Source organism: Elgaria multicarinata, chromosome 23 (assembly GCF_023053635.1).
Source record: "Elgaria multicarinata webbii isolate HBS135686 ecotype San Diego chromosome 23, rElgMul1.1.pri, whole genome shotgun sequence".
Classification (NCBI taxonomy): Eukaryota; Metazoa; Chordata; class Lepidosauria; order Squamata; family Anguidae; genus Elgaria; species Elgaria multicarinata.
Genome location: NC_086193.1, coordinates 1,303,069 through 1,321,261, shown reverse-complemented (window position 1 = coordinate 1,321,261; position 18,193 = coordinate 1,303,069). Strand labels below are relative to the sequence as shown.

At 52.3% G+C, this 18,193-nt stretch overlaps 1 protein-coding gene across 2 annotated transcripts; it reads right to left on the bottom strand.

The window, feature by feature from the left end:
* Positions 1–815: 815 nt before the first annotated feature.
* On the bottom strand, positions 816–17,713 carry LOC134412918 (tRNA-dihydrouridine(47) synthase [NAD(P)(+)]-like). Of its 2 annotated transcripts, XM_063146888.1 has the most exons (13): positions 17,589–17,713; positions 15,282–15,522; positions 12,913–13,350; positions 12,706–12,747; positions 12,127–12,279; positions 10,284–10,400; positions 9,228–9,287; positions 8,061–8,168; positions 5,807–5,906; positions 5,047–5,122; positions 3,738–3,926; positions 2,043–2,171; positions 816–1,558 (listed from the first exon to the last, which is right to left on the bottom strand). In XM_063146888.1, exons 1-13 carry the CDS (start codon positions 17,621–17,623, stop codon positions 1,528–1,530), a joined length of 1,719 nt encoding a protein of 572 aa, XP_063002958.1. In that variant the 5' UTR covers positions 17,624–17,713; the 3' UTR covers positions 816–1,527. The 2 variants fall into 2 exon arrangements, with proteins under 2 accessions (XP_063002958.1, XP_063002959.1); XM_063146889.1 differs by lacking the exon at positions 10,284–10,400.
* Positions 17,714–18,193: the final 480 nt, after the last annotated feature.

Below are 18,193 nucleotides of genomic sequence, written 5' to 3'. Positions count from 1 at the left end.
GCGCCGGAAGTCTTGGCCTGTGTGTGTTGGTGTCTCCCCTCCTTTTGCCCCTCCTCCACCTGTCAATCTCCCCCCCCTAATATTACTACCTCCCACTCATAAAAACCAGCTGCCCAGACCCACAGGGAAATGAGCCCAAGGGGCTACCAATCCACAGGGCTTCTCCAGTTGTGGCCCCATCTGCCATTCAGTCTTCAGCTTTGGCTCATCGCTTTTGAGATTGAGAGGCGAAAGTGAGTTAAAATCAATTTCCGCCCGCCGGGGCCGAGATGGGGGACACTTGGCTCAGCAATACTACAAACGAGAAAGATCTTGGAATTGTTGTAGATCGCAAGCGGAATAGGAGCCAACAGTGTGATAGGGCTGCAAGAAAGGGAAATGCTATTTTGGACTGCATTAATAGAAGTATAGCTCCCAAATCACGTGAGGTACTGGTTCCTCTCTATTCGGCCCTGGTTAGGCCTCATCTAGAGTATTGCGTCCAGTTCTGGGCTCCACAATTCAAGAAGGACGCAGACAAGCTGGAGCGTGTTCAGAGGAGGGCAACCAGGATGATCAGGGGTCTGGAAACAAAGCCCTATGAAGAGAGACTGAAAGCACTGGGCATGTTGAGCCTGGAGAAGAGAAGATGGAGGGGAGACATGAGAGCACTCTTCAAATACTTAAAAGGTTGTCACACAGAGGAGGGCCAGGATCTCTTCTCGATCCTCCCGGAGTGCAGGACACGGAATAACGGGCTCAAGTTAAAGGAAGCCAGGTTCCGGCTGGACATCAGGAAAAACATCCTGACTGTTAGAGCACGGTGGAACCAGTGACCTAGGGAGGTTGTGGGCTCTCCCACACTAGAGGCCTTCAAGAGGCAGCTGGATAACCATCTGTCAGGGATGCTTTAGGGTGGATTCCTGCATTGAGCAGGGGGTTGGACTCGATGGCCTTGTAGGACCCGTCAAACTCTGCTATTCTATGATTCTATGATATAATGCCAGAAAATTATGGGGTGGGATATTTTTTTATTAAGCGCTGCCCTTTGTGCCTACAGACAGACGAAACGTCGGAGTGATACATCGGTCAAAACTTCTGGTTTAATTTGGTTCTCGGCGTCGCTGCTCCGGCCCTTTGTATCTCGATGATCTTCTTTAGGTAATGTTGACTATAGCTAAGAAGGGAAGGTGCAATTGTGGTCTGGACCCGAAGCCTCCACGGCGTGCCGCTCTAGCAGTCTGACATCTATGCCTGCGCTCCAGGGATCTGGTGAGGACGCGAGGTTGCTGGTGAGATCCCCCAGGCAGCCCAGGTCAATATTGGGGGCACAGCTGAGCTTCAACACCTCTTACAGGCAAAAAGAAATGCAAGTAGACCTCAAAACCTCCCGGACAAGAGGAAACTTTAGAATTTAGGACCAAATTAAGAATGCGCCGGTTTAAAAAATGTATTCAAAGCAGGAAGAAAAGAAACGCCCCACGGCGTGCGAACGCTGACTTCCTTCGTGGACGCGGCCCTCCATTATATGTTGGCTGGAAAAATGAATCATTCAGGCCTGGGACCCAGAAACATGTTGCTGAAAGGAGAAAAGAAAGAGAGGGGGAAATATTTGTACACGCATCTGTTTTAGAGTTTCCAGTGCCGCGCTTTTGCGAGAATCCTCCAAGGGTTTTGATCTCTTCGTGGTGGAGGGGAGACGCCCCACGGAAGAGGAGGTGGGAGGAGGCCGCAACACGCAGACGTGGAAAGGGGAGGGAAAAGGGGGGGCGTTTCGGTTTGAGGGGAGGAGTCTGGAGAGGCCACGGTCCGAGCTATCCTGAGCCTCCTACAGTGTCCTTCCCTCCTGCTCCGAAATGCCTTCACCAGGAGCGGGGAAAAGCCCAGCCAGCAAAAAATGCAGAGCAGGAGGCCAAGGAGGTGAATAACGTCTCCTCCCACCCTGCATGGAATGACCGTTAAGGCTCTGGATTCGGGGGCTCAGAATCATCGCATAGGACCTTGCCCCCTTCGTCTTTCAGGTGCAACAAACAACACTTTTGAGAACCCGCAGGACCTTTCACCTGATCTTAATCCAGTCTTCCTTCTCTTGGCTGGCCATTAGGTTCTCCAAGTAGTCTCCGTACACGTATGGGCCGGGCTTGTCATTGATCGTCGGAGGCAGGTGCTCCACCGTGCCAACGGGAACATACCTGCCCAGCGGGAAAGAAAGGGGTGGACAACACCGCTCAGCACCGGTGCGATTTTAACCCTGTTGATACGGCCAATAACTCTGAACCATCACGTAGTGCTTTAAGGGGTCCAGAGGGCTTGATGGAATACCTGTTCGCATGAACCAGAGGGAGCGATATGCTACAGGCAGAGCGATATGAAGTCGAGAGTTACCAACACCCATCAAGAATTGATGCCAATCCACAGAAACCAGCCCTATGAAGAGAGACCGAAAGAACTGGGCCTGTTTAGCCTGGAGAAGAGAAGATGAAGGTCCTGCCCGGACCTTAAGATCATCCTCAGGGGTCCTTCTCCGTGAGCCCCTGCCGAAGGAAGTGAGGCAGGTGGCTACTAGGAGCAGGGCCTTCTCTGCTGTGGCACCCCGGCTGTGGAACGACCTCCCCAGAGAGGTTCCCTTGACGCCTACATTGTTTTCCTTCCATCGCCAGCTGAAGACCTTTTTATTTTCTCAGTATTTTAACACCTAATTTAACTTAAATTAAACTCTGCTGTTTTAATTTCATATTTTAACCTATATCAATTTTTTCTGTGTGGTTTTATCCTGGTTGTGCTTTTTATATTGTATTTTGTATTTGTGTTTTTAAATTGTTGGTTGTTTTATTATGCTCTTCATGGTTTTAATTTTTGTGAACCGCCCAGAGAGCTTCGGCTATTGGGCGGTATAGAAATGAAATTAATAAATAAATAAAATAAAAAATTAAGGGGAGACATGATAGCACTCTTCAAATACTTGAAAGGTTGTCACACAGAGGAGGGCCAGGATCTCTTCTCGATCCTCCCAGAGTGCAGGACACGGAATAACGGGCTCAAGTTAAAGGAAGCCGGATTCCGGCTGGACATCAGGAAAAACTTCCTGACTGTTAGAGCAGTACGACATGATTCTATGATTCTATCTATGATTCTATGATTCTATTTATTTATATCCTGCCTTTTGCCCAATGCTAGGCCTCAAGGCGACATCACAAAATTTAAAACATATACATGAAAAACCTATAAATAGAAACATACAAAAGTTAAAAAATTATTAAATATAGTCCAATATTAAAACATTTAAAATGACAATTTTAAAAGTCCTTGGCGCGGACGGAGGTCCAGATTATTTGCCAAAGGCCTGCCGGAACAGAAAAGCCTTTGCCTGCCTCTGGAAGCACACCAGGGAAAGAGCCAGTTTCGCTTCCCTGGGAAGAGAGTTCTAGAGCCCCGGAGCAGCCACCGAGAAGGCCCTGTCCCGCGTTCCCACCAGGTGTGCCTGTGATGGTGGTGGGAGCGAGAGAAGGGCTTCCCCTGAAGGTCTTAAAGCACGGGCAGGATTGTAAGGCAGGATAACCTGGACCCGAGCCTTTCCTGTACTGAGGGTACACCGTTTAATTTCAGTGACAAATCTTGAGTCTGCAGTCCTTTGAGCCTGCCTCACACTTCACCTGCCGGCGTGCGCAGGGTCCTAATTTAAACCCAGATAAGCAGGACGCCCGCCCGCCACGGAAACCCAGGAGCTTAGCCAGGAGCGAAGGAGAGGAGCACCCTACCTGCACAGGTACGAGAGCCATTCCAGAAGGGACTGCCGGGTCTTCTCCACGTTGGAATCGTCCGACCCCCAGAACTCCAGGCTGTGCTTAATGAAATCGTTCAGCATTTCGAGCCTCTCCCGCGCCGAGATGTCCCAATGCCGCTGCTCTTTGATTTCGGTGAAGATCCACGGCTTGATCAGAGCCTCCCTGGGTGGGGGCGGGGGGGGGGAGAAAGGTGAAGGACATCAGCTAGAAACTGGAAGCAGACACACACACCCTTTGGAAACGCTCAGTTCCAAATAAACAGATCTCTGCGTTAGCCCGGGGGACTCATTCCACGCAAAGCCATCCTTTCAGATGACGACAGGCTGTCCTTTCACCGTGCAATCGTTCCACCTTTTAATATATTTTTTTTTGCAGGGGGAGGTGTGATCATATTACGTTGTACGATTTACTAGCAGACTCAACTCAGCTTTGCACAGGTTGGGAGACCCGTTCCATTCGAGACGCCAAAGACTTCGCGCGAATGTACGCAGCGTTCGAGGTCCTTTGGCATGCTCCTTGCCACGGCACATCTCTACCGTCCCCTGAAGAAAGGGACGGTCTGCTGCACTCCCCTGAGGGGCGGGGACACCCTGCAGCAGGAGGAGAGTCAGCAGAGATAGAACCGCGCCCCTCGGCCTACACCCCGCTGGCTTCAAGCTGTATCAACAGTCGATAGTCCACCACAGAGCTGTGCGCTGGTTAGGAAAGGCTGCCACTTAGTGACTGGCAAATGCTAGTTGGGGCTGCATTGGTAGAAGTATAGCTTCTAAATTGCGTGAAGTACTGATTCCTCTCTATTCAGCCCTGGTTAGGCCTCATCTAGAGTATTGCGTCCAGTTCTGGGCTCCACACTTCAAGAAGGACGCAGACAAGCTGGAGCGTGTTCAGAGGAGGGCAACCAGGAGGATCAGGGGTCTGGAAACAGACCTAGCCGGAGATGCCAGGGTTCGAACCCGGTACCTTGGGCACGCAAGGCAGGTGCTCCAACACTGAGCCATGGCTGCTCTGATGAAAAGCAGCTCTGGGTTCTTGCTCCTGAACACAGGAAGACTTGGCCATTAATATGAAGATGAGGCTCAGCCACTCTAGAGGGATTTCTGCCAGAGGCGCTGGTCACAAACGCTTAAAACAAGAAATATCTGTTCCGACATGAAAGCGACTTGAAAAAGGAAAGAAAAGACCCCTTGTATATGGGAAATCCTCCTTCGCAGGGGACATATTTTCCATGCTTTTATTTAAAACCGCATGGAAGAAAAAAGGGGGTTGAGGAGGAGACACTTACCTAGTAATTAACACCCCCGAAACTCCGCTCGCCATGGCTAGATTAAAGTCTTCGAAAGAGTAAATATCCCTGTTTCCTGCACCAGAAGGAAGGAAGGAAGGAAGGAGCCAGGGGTCAATAAAAAGCGGAAACACAAGATGGGTTTCTTACTCGTGGCAGGTGTGGGTGATAAAGGAGGAGCCAGGAAGGAATGAGTTGGGGCGTGGTCCTCTGTGGTCTCCTTGGTGTCAGGCCCATGTACAAAATGGAGGAGCGCTGCTGGGTCAGAATTCGGTGGCCCCATCCAGCCCAGAATCCCAGGGAAGCCCACGCTCAGGGCCTGAAGAGAAGAGGCCTTCTCTGCTGTGGCCCCCTAACAGCCGGCATTCAAAGATCGGCTGCCTCTGAAGAGGGGAGTTTCTGTTTAGCTATCGTGGCTCATAGCCAAGGGAAAAACCTCTCCTCCTCCTCCTCGACTTGGTCCATTAGTTGTAGCCATCACTATCTCTTGCGGCAGTGAGTTCCGTGCATTACGTGATGGACTTTCCTTGCTCTCCTCAGACCCTACTTCATTGAGCCACTCCGAGTTCTGGCGTTGTGGAAGGGGAGAAGCGAAGACAGGAAGGGCCAACCAGCTAAGCCCAAACTAGAGCGAGCCGCCCCCAAATGCAAAATATTTATCTTGCCGTATCGGATCCAGCAGGAAAAAAGCCAGGAGCTGGCATGAAGCGGCTGAAATCCGCCCGCAGAACCTAAGAGGCGCTGACCCAAAGCCACCTACCGAAAAGAGGCATGGGGCTGGCGATCCGGGCGCAATCCGCGATGTAACCCAAGTCTACAGACTTCTTTTTATTCTTCTTCTGTTTCATTTGGCCGTGAAGCTGGGAAGGTCAGAGAAATTACAGTTGGCTCCTGGGCCACAGATCCATGCACGAAAACGCAGCGCTTTGGGGGCCTTTGGGGGTCGGAACGCAGGGGAGAGAGGTCCGTCGGCATCTATGGCGCACGGCAGCTCCTCCGTGCGCCTGTCGGATTCAGAGGCGACGGAACTCCGGTGTGTGTGTGTGTGTCTGTGGCCAAAGGGCAGGAGCAGGCAATAGGCATCCCAGAGGCACTGCTGAAAGCTGCCCTGCGTGGCCCCATTCATACGACACGCTAAACCATGGTTAACGGAATGCTTAACCATGGTTAACGGTGTTGTCTGACACACATTTTCCCCGAACCATCTGCCCCGTTAACCACATTGTGGTTAGGCCCACTAACCATGTTGAGCAACGTGGTTAGCAGCACTAACCATGGCTAAAAGTGTTGTCTGACACGAGTCTGGGGTTAAGGGGTTAAGGCATAGAGTATGAAAAGGAGGACAGGGCTCCTGTATCTTTAACAGTTGCATAGAAAAAGGAATTTCAGCAGGTGTCATTTGTATATATGGAGAACCTGGTGAAATTCCCTCTTCATCACAACAGTTAAAGCTGCAGGAGCTATACTGCAGCTATACTGTGACCAGATTTAAAAGAGGGCCGGGCACCTGCATCTTTAACTGTTATGATGGAGAAGAAATTTCACCAGGTTCTCCATATATACAAATGACACCTGCTGAAATTCCCTTTTCTATGCAACTGTTAAAGATACAGGAGCCCGGTCCTCCTCTTCATACGGTCACCCTAGCATAGAGCTTCCAGTACAGAGTTGCCTAACTAGGTGGGGCCACTCTAGCCAGCGAGCTCTATGGCTGCTCTGGACTGCTGATTCGTGTTTTGCATTAATTTTTGGGAGCGATTTTTGCTCTTCTTAGCAGAGCATGCTTACCGCAGAGCTTTCAAAATCCCCGCTTGCAATTTCCCCATACGAAGCATCCGTTTCTCCTCCTTCATGGAAGCGCCATTACACCCCTCAGGTTGTGATTGTTGTGGTGCCGCTGCCTGATGGTGCAGCCGTCCTGGAAGGCTTCCGCCTCCCCTGTGTTGACTGTAGAGGTATAGCAGGCATGGCGATTGTCACGGCTAACCCTACTGCCCCTGTTTTGGGAGAAGGTGTTTCAAGTAATCCATCAGAATCAGAAATAGAGGCGGCGGCACCAGACACCAGCCAGCCTGGACCAGTGGGGGAGGAAGCTCTCACGGGCGATGCTCCAGCTGGGAGTCAGACCTCTTCAGAGCTTATCTCCTCAAGGCCAAATCCTACACACTCCGTGGCAAGTGAGCTTTCTTCCGCTCTGTGCGTTTCAGCTTCCGGTGGACCCTAGCATCAGCTAGCTTGTCGGGGCGCTCTCCTTCGCAAGTAAACTCACTTCCCCCTGAGTATGTAGGATTTGGCCTTGAGGAGGTAAGCTCTGGAGAGGGCTGACTCCCAGCTGGGGAATCGCCCGTGAGAGCTTCCTCCCCCACTGGTCCAGGCTGGCTGGCGTCTGGCGCTGCGTCTTCTCATTCTGAATCTGATTCTGATCGATTACCTGAAACACCTTCTCCCAAAACAGGGGCAGTAGGGTTAGCCATGAAAGCGATGCAGAAAGCAAAATGGGGCGATGCAGGCATGTAAGCGCTGATTTCATTGGTGCCTGTTCTACAATGACGGCCGTAACTGCCAGGGCTCCTAGCGCTAGGGCTGCTGGGATGCAGCCTTCGTGGTCTGGTCCACCTTTATTGGGTACGCCTGAACGTGCTGTAAGTTACTTGGTTATCCTGAGAGCTTCGGCTACAGGGCGGTATACAAATGCAATAAATAAAATAATAATAAATAAATAAAAAATACTGAAAGAACACGGCCGGGGCATACAGGCAGAAAGGCAGGGTACCCCTTTTTCTAAATGGGGGGAGCCGTAGCAATGGTTTTGCTTACACAGACCTTAACCAGGCTCTGCAGAGCCCGGTTACAAGAGGGTACCGGTGATGTAACTGGCACGAGGGGGATGTAGGAGACCTGCCTTATACCCAGTAAGACCACTGGAGCGGCGCTGGTGAAACGGGGTGCGTAAAACCAAAGTCAAATCCTTCCTCTGAATAGGTGCCCCGGAAGGGGCAAGGAGATTACCATACCGTGACCAAAGAGACTCCGCAGTCCCGGAGGCTGGGAATTATTTCGTGAGGCAACAGCCTTTTGCTGTACCCAGTGCACATCTTCAAGGCCAATGGAACATCCAGGACCTGGAGGAGGGAGGGAGGGAGAGAAAGAGTGAGAAGACGGGGGCAAAAGGGGGCTTCAGGAATCCATTCCATGCTTGACAAAATACACGCTTCTTCGGAAAGCTTTCTGACCGAACCTTTCCCCCAAAGGCTCCTTAAGGTGGGAGTAAAGGAATGGCAGAATCAATGGTAATCACTTGTTGCGGGTCAGTGGTGGGTTTGGGGACCGGACGCCGAAGGCCTATCCCCTGCACAGCTGAGGGAAGCGGAGCTTTGTCCCGCTTCAGCTGGGTGAGTCTAAACTAGGCAAAGACGGAGCGTTGCAGCAATGGCGTTGCTTCCAGCACCAGCTAGGCTGAAAATGAAGGCTAATGTAGCCGGAGCCTCCTGAGCCCCACTCAGGGCTCAGCTATAGCAAATGAGAGCCCTCTGGCGAGAGGAGTCCTTTCCTGCGGAGGAGTGCCCCTTTGGAATCAAGCACTCCTGCCCAAAGGAGCCCGATTCGCCTGCCTTTTGAGGGCGGCCACGCTCCTCTGTGTTAGCAACGGAGTCCCCTGCCCCTCGCAGGGACAGACCTGAGGCCACCTCCCCTGAGAGACCAGGCTCCACCTGGTGTTCTGACATGGACTGTTCTGGGCTGCTCTTGATCTCTGGGAGATCTAGTTCCTCCTTCGAGGAGGTTTCCTCCAGTGGAGGCATGAGAAGCCCTACCCTTGTCCACTTGAGAAGAGGGGAAGCCCAGACCAGGGAGAGATCTTCCGTTGGCCTGAGAGAACTATAGCCTGGTATTGCAGCAGAGCTGCAGATGACACAAAGTTATTCAAAGTAAGTACGAGGAAGGTTAGAGCAGTTACAGAAAGTCCTTTGTGCCCGATCCCCGCTCGGTCAGGAAGCTCGCTGGGTAGGCCAGTCACTAACTCTCAGCCTGACCTACCTCAAAGGGTTGTTGTGAGGATAGAGTGGAGAGGAGGATCATGTATGCCGCTTTGGGCTCCTCCGATGAAGAGGCCAGATATAAATGTAACTAATAGACAAACAAACAAATAACCCAGCACAGCCGAGAGAAGACCCACGACGTACATAGTTCATGCCTTCGAGCTTCCATCTAAAGTTGTGGTCCAGTTTGTTACTGCCCTCACCCTAGGAAGAGAAAGAGCGGAGGATGAAGCAGATATGGACAGATCAAAGGCACCTTCTCCTAGCCTTCCAACCCAGAGGAACTTTCCTCTTCTCACCTATAGAATCATAGAATAGCAGGGTTGGAAGGGGCCTACAAGGCCATCGAGTCCAACCCCCTGCTCAATGCAGGAATTCACCCTAAAGCATCCCTGACAGAGGGTTGTCCTGCTGCCTCTTGAAGGCCCCTAGTGTGGGAGAGCCCACAACCTCCCTAGGTCACTGGTTCCATTGTCGCACTGCTCTAACAGTCAGGAAGTTTTTCTCTGTGGCTTCTGGCCAGAGAAACGGAGCATTACATTCCTGGAATCTAGGGGTTATCATCATTTTTCACCAATCCAAGGAAGTCATCTTCCACGCACATTGAAAGACACGTTTCTAAAAAAAAACTGTCACCCTGTAAAAGTGTTTTAAATCTCCTGGCTGTAGAATATTTGAAGGAAGAGTAAGAGGTCTGACATGAGACAGAGGTTGCGAAAAGTGCTTCCTCCTTCTCAAATTAATTCCTGCAGCTCTCGAGAGTTTGGGGGAATAAGGAGGCCGTGGCCAGTTAAGTCAGAGGAAGCGGACTGCACCTTGGTCTGCCTTGCAGGACATCAGGACATCAGAGGAGCCCTGAGGCTGGATCAGACCAAGGGTCCATCCAGTCCAGCACTCTGTTCACACAGGGGCCGACCAGCCATCGGCCAGGGATGAATAAGCAGGACATGGTGCAACAGCACCCTCCCGCCCATGTTCCCCAGCAACTGGTTCACACAGGCTTACTGCCTCGAATACTGGAGTCAGCACGCAATCATCAGGGCTAGTGGCCATGGATAGCCGTGGCCTCCAGGAATTGATCCAGCCCCCTTTCAGAGCCATCCAAACGGGTGGCCATCACAGGTGGGAGGCTTCCGTCCCAGTGCGCTATGAAGAAATACCAGAATACTTCAGAAAGCCGTAGGGATGCGACAACGCTACCTCATCGTGGAACATGTTCCAGGGGTTATCGACGCAGACTTCCACAAAATCGACTTCGAGGGTCTGTTGGATCAGCTCCGCGCATCGGATCATGTCGGTCGGCGCCGTGCCGATCAGCTGCAGAGGGACAGAGAGGCCAAGGGTCACCCCGGCTGCGAACGCACGGAAGCCCGTCTTGCGCACGTGCCGCCTAAGGAGACGAGAGGCACAACCGCTACCCCCCGAGTGCAGTAGCTCTGCTCTTTCCGCCTTTTTCTGTTTGCCAGAGCTGGTGACGGCCCCTGGCTAAGACTGCTTAAAAAGGGGACGAATCAGAGTCCTGGAGGAGAAGGCCAGCAAGGGTTATTAGCCAAGGGCTAGGAGGCACTCAAGGGGGTTCCATCTATTGGCCAGCGGAAGAACATAGAATCACAGAATAGCAGAGTTGGAAGGGGCCTACAAGGCCATCGAGTCCAACCCCCTGCTCAATGCAGGAATCCACCCTAAAGCATCCCTGACAGGTGGTTGTCCAGCTGCCTCTTGAAGGCCTCTAGGGTGGGAGAGCCCACCACCTCCCTAGGTAACTGATTCCACCGTCGCACTGCTCTAACAGTTAGGAAGTTTTTCCTGATGTCCAGCTGGAATCTGGTTTCCTTTAACTTGAGCCCGTTATTCCGTGTCCTGCACTCTGGGAGGATCGAGAAGAGATCCTGGCCCTCCTCTGTGCGACAACCTTTCAAGCATTTGAAGAGTGCTCTCATGTCTCCCCTCAATCTTCTCTTCTCCAGGCTAAACAGGCCCAGTTCTTTCTGTCTCTCTTCATAGGGCTTTGTTTCCAGACCCCTGATCATCCTGGTTGCCCTCCTCTGAACACACTCCAGCTTGTCTGCGTCCTTCTTGAAGTGTGGAGCCCAGAACTGGACGCAATACTCTAGAGGAGGCCTAACCAGGGCTGAATAGAGAGGAACCAGGACCTCGCGTGATTTGGAAGCCATACTTCTATTAATGCAGGGAGATGGATCCCTTCCTTCCTGGCCAGGAAGAGTGCTCAGCTCTGGCAACTGCAGAACAGAAGTGATGCTCGGACCAGCCTCTGCCGTTGGCTAGGGCCGAGGACTACTTCGGAGAGGCTTTTTCTGCCCCCCAGGTCCCGGCAAAGGCAAGACCACACGGGCCACCTCCTTCGGCCAATGAAAGAGCAGCCGCTCTAAAACTGGCTCACGTCTTCCCTCCGCGCGTGCCTCTTTCTTTTTGCAGTGTGTCTTAAGAGGGCAGCGGCAGTCCTGACTATTAATAGCTCTATAGCGCGCAGAGCATTGTAGGCGCTGTGTAAATGCTAGAATCTTAGTACTAAGAGCTATGAGTGGAAGTCTATGTTCAGATGCAAGCCACAGAGGAGGGCTAGGATTCCTTCTCGATCAGTGCAAAGTGCAGGACATGGAATAAGGGTCTCAAGTTACAGGAAGCCAGATTCTGGCTGGACATCAGGAAAAACTTCCTGGCAGTTAGAGCAGTACGACAAAGCACCAGGAAAAACTTCCTGACTGTTAGAGCAGTACAACAATGGAACCAGTGACCTAGGGAGGTGGTGGGCTCTCCCACCCTAGAGGCTTTCAAGAGGCAGCTGGACAACCATCTGTCAGGGATGCTTGAAGGTGGATTCCTGCATTGAGCAGGGGGTTGGACTCGATGGCCTTAGAGGCCCCTTCCAACTCTGCGATTCTAGGATTCTATGACCTCTGAATACCTCTGGATGGGGGGGGTTTCTTGAATTCTGGGCATGGTGTATCATGCGTGGTCTGATCCAGCAGTGCTACTTGTATCCCTACGCTCCCTTCTCCCTGCCCTGTCGGCATCGATCTACCTGGACGCCAAAGACATCTTCCGTGTGGTGCCGCTCCAGCCGCGCCCACTGAGACATCCTCCCGTTAACCAAATGATCGCACATCGTCTTCTCCGTGCAGGTGATGTCGGCCCCGAACTGCTTGCATATCCTCCGAAACGGGATTTTGCTGATCTGAAACCCAGAAGCGAGATGCGAGGCAGAGCGGCGTGAGGACAAGACCTGTGTGGATGCTAAGGTATCCAAGCAGGGACCGGCCTGGATCCCTGCACTGAGCGGAAACAGCGCCTCAGTCCCCCTGAGGCCAGGGGGAGGGCCGTGGGGACAGGAGGTGGCGAGAATCGTTTCCTGACCCTCCCGCATCCCGTTCAGAGTTCCCCCCCTTGCTTTTCTGGCTACAGGCAGCGTATTTACTTAAAACATTTTATTGTAAACTTTTCTCAGTCGCCGTCCATGGCAGAAGCTCTCACCAGGCGGCTTACAACATTTTTTGTTAAAAAAAATCAGTTTAAAACTTTGGAAGCCATAAAAATCACACACAGCAAAAGAGCGGTTAAAACAAATAAAAGAGAACGATAAGTCAGGAGTCCACTAACCTACCCTTTCTGTCGAGGAAAAGCACAGCTTGTTGCGGAAATCCAGCTACGAGGGAAAAGAGAGAAATAGTGAGGGACGAGGGAGGCAAATCCACATCTAGAGGTCGGCACCTTAAAAAGAACAGCGCTCGAACCAAGGCGGAGGCGAAAATTAAGTTTCTACGCCCAGATCGCGCCGTCGCGCTCCGCAGCAAACGGACGGGTCCCGTACCTTTCGTTTCTCGCACGGTCTCAGTCTCACGATATCTTCGTCTGTCACGGTGCCGGACGTTCGGACCGCTGTGGTGTCCGCCGACGCGTGACCCCCGGGACCCTCTGCGCAGCGGGACATGGGCGCGGCCGACATGTACTCCACGGAACGGTCCAAGGAAAACTCCACCGTTTGCACCTTCTTGAAAAGTTCCTCCGAGAGTCTGTTCTTCACTTGCTTCCCTTCCCACTGCTTCCAGAGGTCCACGTTGACAAGGTTTTTGTAGTCCTCTCCCACGTGGGCTCTGGAGAACCGGCAGGCGACGCCAGAGGGACACTTGCCGAATGTCTCAAAGGCCACGCACCGGTCTCCGAGGTCCGGTGGCTTCATGGCCAAAAATTCCTGGATGTCGTGCTTGTAGAGGCACCGTGAACCATAGGCACATAACTCCGGACGCTCCTTCAATGAGAGAAAGACAACGCTATTCCATCTCTCCGGCGCTCAGCGGCTAAAGCCACAGTCGTCTCTCACCACTCCGCCTCCTCTCTTTAAAATCCCTACGCTGGCTGCAGGCCCGCTCCCAAATCCGGCCAGGACTTCTTATCCTTACCTTCAAAGACCTCCGGGGACTGGGCTACCCAAACATCGTCCATCCTGCTCTTAGGTCCAAACGCATCCTGGCCTGCCAATCTTCGCTCCTCCAACTCCACAAACACACACACAGCCCACCTCCTCCATCAACAGACTTCCTTGTGTCTCCCTCGCTGCCCCTTACACCTGGAACTGCCTCCCGAGAGACCGGCGTAGGGCCACTTCGGATCTCTATCAATCCCCCTTCAAAATCCTCCTCCACCCCATCAAGGCTTCAGCCGTATCTCCAAGCCCTGGAGTATAGAAACCTCTTTCAGCCGAAGGATTCCGTTTCATAGGGCCTGCATATCAGTTGTGGACATAGGCGTGTTCAAGGGGTGTGCCCAGGCACACCCTAATGTCTCCAGCAAGAAGCGCCAAATTGAGGGGGCCATTGAATAGGCTAATATTGCCTCGTAAGCCCACCTCTGGCTAGTGTCACCACAAAGCCCCACCAACGATGGGACTTCAGGACCGTCTCCTCATTCGCCCCCACCCCTTCCCTGCAACGGCCCTCCCACGGCCAGGCAAGCTGAACGCGGAGTAGGGTGTCAGTGTTTAATATGCCAGCGTCTTGGTGCTTAAATTTATTTATTTATTTATTTATTACATTTCTATACCGCCCAATAGCCGGAGCTCTCTGGGCGGTTCACAAAAATTAAAACCATTCAAAGTATAAAACAGCAGTATAAAACCATAATATAAAATACAATATAAAAGCTCAACCAGATAAAAACAGCAGCAATGCAAAATTACGAATTTAAAACACCAAGTTAAAATTTATTTATAGACTGTTCAAATGCTGGGAGAATAAAAAGGTCTTCACCTGGCGTCTAAAAGCATATAATGTAGGTGCCAAGCGAACCTCCTTAGGGAGCTCATTCCACAGCCGGGGTGCCACAGCAGAGAAGGCCCTGCTCCTGGTAGCCACCTGCCTCACTTCCTTTGGCAGGGGCTCACGGAGAAGGACCCCTGAGGGTCCGGGCAGGTACATATGGGAGGAGGCTTCCTTCAGATAACCTTAAAGGTTATCTGAAAGGCCGTAGTCTCCCATATGAGCCTGCCTGTGCTCTGAGATCTTGTGGGGAGGCCTTTCTCTCAGACCCTGATGGGTACGTGGGAGGGACAGGGCCTTCTCGGTGGCTGCTCCGGTGCTCTGGAACTCCCTTCCCAGGGATGCCAGACTGGCTCCCTCTGTGCTACACTTTCGGAGGCAGGCAAAAACTTCTTTATTTCGGCAGGCTTTTGGAACTACTCAGGAGACCCGGGTTCCAGTCCTCACTGGGTGGCTTTGGGCCAGTCGCTGGCTCTCAGCCTAATCTACCTCACAGGGTTGTGGGATATAAATGTAACTAACTAATTAATTAAGAGGCCCGCATCCAACGTTTTTATGCTGGCCGCAGAGGAGCAGGCTAGGTTTTTTTTTAAAAAAAATGTAGGTACATCACTTTTGTGGACTTCGTTACAAGGCTGGTTGCATCTGACGGGACAAGGCCTCAAAGAATCATAGAAGCATAGAATAGCAGAGTTGGAAGGGGCCTACAAGGCCATCTAGTCCAACCCCCTGCTCAATGCAGGAATCCACCCTAAAGCATCCCCGACAGATGCTTGTCCAGCTGCCTCTTGAAGGCCTCTAGTGTGGGAGAGCCCACAACCTCCCTAGGTCACTGATTCCATTGTCGCACTGCTCTAACAGTCAGGAAGTTTTTCCTGATGTCCAGCTGAACCACTCCAGGGCGACCCATCGTCACATACTTTACCCGGGCTACTGAGCGGCAAAGCCAAGTTTCCCATTTTTTCCTGCTCCTTCTGGAATCCTTGTTCATGTTTTGCAGGTGTATTCCTTGGGTTCCATCCTTTTCCGGTTTCGGTACCTTCCACAGCTGGCTCGGATCTTCAAAATTGTCCCCCTGAGCTCCGTTCTCGTTGTTGTCCTGGTTCGAACTCATCTCCTCGTTCGGGCCGGGATGCGAAGGAAACCTTTCCTCCACAGAGATGTTTCTAGAGAGTAGGATTGCAAGTTAAGCTTGCATCTACAACAGCTTTTACCAAGATGTCACTAGTAACATCTTTTTTGCCGCACACGAGGATAATCTTTGCCATTCTCTCCCGGTGCCAAGCCCACAGAACAAAGACATGGGTGGGATCTGCCCCCCCACCCCACACACACCCTCCAATTCCCTCCTCACATCCGAGACAGGCGCTTAGGGCCACCTGGGAAAAAAAAACCCTGACACCTGGTAGCTTAAATCTGGAACTCTTTTTTCTTTGTCTTTTGAATGGAGAAACTGACCCATCCAAGATGGATGGATTTACGGAAGTTTAAGCCAGGTGCATTTATGGGACGGGTTCCCAGTTTAGGGATGGGGCATTTGTGGTCCTACAGATGTTTTGGACAACAATTCCCATCAGCTCTTAGCCAGTGAACCCTGGGAGTAGGGGGGCTGAAATATTGGGGGGGTCTTTGGCAGTTTTTAAAGGGGGGGTTAAGAGGGGGGGCAGAGACCTTGATGCAGGAAGGGGGGTGGGGGTATCTGGAATTGTGGGGGGGCTTTGACTACTTTTAAAGAGGGGAGTGAGCCCTGGGAGTAGGGGGGCTGAAATATTGGGGGGTCTTTGGCAGTTTTTAAAGGGGGGGTTAAGAGGAGGGGGCAGAGACCTTGATGCAGGAAGGGGGTGGGGGTGTCTGGAATTGGGGGGGGTTGACTACTTTTGAAGAGGAGGGTGAGCCCTGGGAGTAGGGGGGCTGAAATATTGGAGGGGTTTTTGGCAGTTTTTAAAGGGGGGGGTTAAGAGGAGGGAGCAGAGACCTTGATGCAGGAAGAGGGTGGGGGTGTCTGGAATTGTGGGGGGGGCTTTGACTACTTTTGAAGAGGGGGTGAGCCCTGGGAGTAGGGGGGCTGAAATATTGGAGGGGTTTTTGGCAGTTTTTAAAGGGGGGGGTTAAGAGGAGGGGCAGAGACCTTGATGCAGGAAGAGGGTGGGGGTGTCTGGAATTGTGGGGGGGGGCTTTGACTACTTTTGAAGAGGGGGTGAGCCCTGGGAGTAGGGGGGCTGAAATATTGGGGGGGTCTTTGGCAGTTTTTAAAGGGGGGGTTAAGAGGAGGGGGCAGAGACCTTGATGCAGGAAGGGGGTGGGGGTGTCTGGAATTGGGGGGGGTTGACTACTTTTGAAGAGGAGGGTGAGCCCTGGGAGTAGGGGGGCTGAAATATTGGAGGGGTTTTTGGCAGTTTTTAAAGGGGGGGGTTAAGAGGAGGGAGCAGAGACCTTGATGCAGGAAGAGGGTGGGGGTGTCTGGAATTGTGGGGGGGGCTTTGACTACTTTTGAAGAGGGGGTGAGCCCTGGGAGTAGGGGGGCTGAAATATTGGAGGGGTTTTTGGCAGTTTTTAAAGGGGGGGGTTAAGAGGAGGGGCAGAGACCTTGATGCAGGAAGAGGGTGGGGGTGTCTGGAATTGTGGGGGGGGGATTTGACTACTTTTAAAGAAGGGGTGAGCCCTGGGAGTAGGGGGGGGTGAAATATTGGGGGGGTCTTTGGCAGTTTTTAAAGGGGGGTTAAGAGGAGGGGCAGAGACCTTGATGCAGGAAGAGGGTGGGGGTGTCTGGAATTGTGGGGGGGGGCTTTGACTACTTTTAAAGAGGGGGGAGCCCTGGGAGTAGGGGGGCTGAAATATTGGGGGGGGGGTCTTTGGCAGTTTTTAAAGGGGGTTAAGAGGAGGGGCAGAGACCTTGATGCAGGAAGAGGGTGGGGGTGTCTGGAATTGGGGGGGCTTTGACTACTTTTAAAGAGGGGGTGAGCCCTGGGAGTAGGGGGGCTGAAACATTGGGGGGGTCTTTGGCAGTTTTTAAAGGGGGGGTTAAGAGGAAGGGGCAGAGACCTTGATGCAGGAAGAGGGTGGGGGTGTCTGGAATTGTGGGGGGGGGGGGGCTTTGACTACTTTTAAAGAGATTGGGGGAGCCCTGGGAGTAGGGGGGCTGAAACATTGGGGGGGGTCTTTGGCAGTTATTCCGATGGAGCTCAGAGGGTCCCTGAAGGTTATGGGGCATTTGGGGGGGTTTAATACTCACTGGTCCCGGTTGGGGAACAACCCAGCAGCCTCCATGGCGGGGGAGGGGCGCTGGCTCGGACCCCCGACCCTCCAAGGAGGAAGAGGATGGCGACACCATAGACGCGAGGGGGCTAGAGCGGCACCCCCAACTAGGGGCACTTCCGGTACGAACCGGAACTGGCCTTGTCTTCTCTTTAGTGCCAATCTCAGGGACGGGCATAGAGACTTCGAAGGCTAGAGCGGCTAGGGTTTCTTCGGCGGGTGTCGCCACTCTACCATTTGTCCGCCTCTATGGGCCAAGCGCTGCAAGCGGCTGAGAGAGGGAGGGGAGAGTGGGGCGTGGCCGTGGTGGGCGGAGCGTAAAAAGTGGCAGTTGATAAAAAGGCGGGAAAGGCGCCTCCCCCCTCCCCCCTTTTCTCCTGGCAAGTCGGAGTAGGGGGATGGGAGTCCTGTTGAGGCAATAATAATATTCTATTTATTTTAATTTCTATACTGCCTGTTACATTCTCTAGGCAGTTCAGTTAAAACCATAAAACACAACAAGCCAGGATATATTTAAAGCATTTAAAGCTATGTATTATTATTATTATTTATTTGTTTATATAGCACCATCAATGTACATGG

Excerpts from the sequence above, each read along its gene's own strand:
- LOC134412918 (XM_063146888.1), bottom strand. The coding sequence starts at position 17,623 with ATGGAGGCTGCTGGGTTGTTCCCCAACCGGGACCA. Across the intron at positions 9,288-10,283 it reads GGAACATGTTCCACGATGAG|GGTGAGGGCAGTAACAAACT; the intron begins GTAGCGTTGTCG and ends TTCTCTTCCTAG. Across the intron at positions 5,907-8,060 it reads GCGGAGTCTCTTTGGTCACG|CTTCACGGCCAAATGAAACA; the intron begins GTATGGTAATCT and ends TGACCTTCCCAG.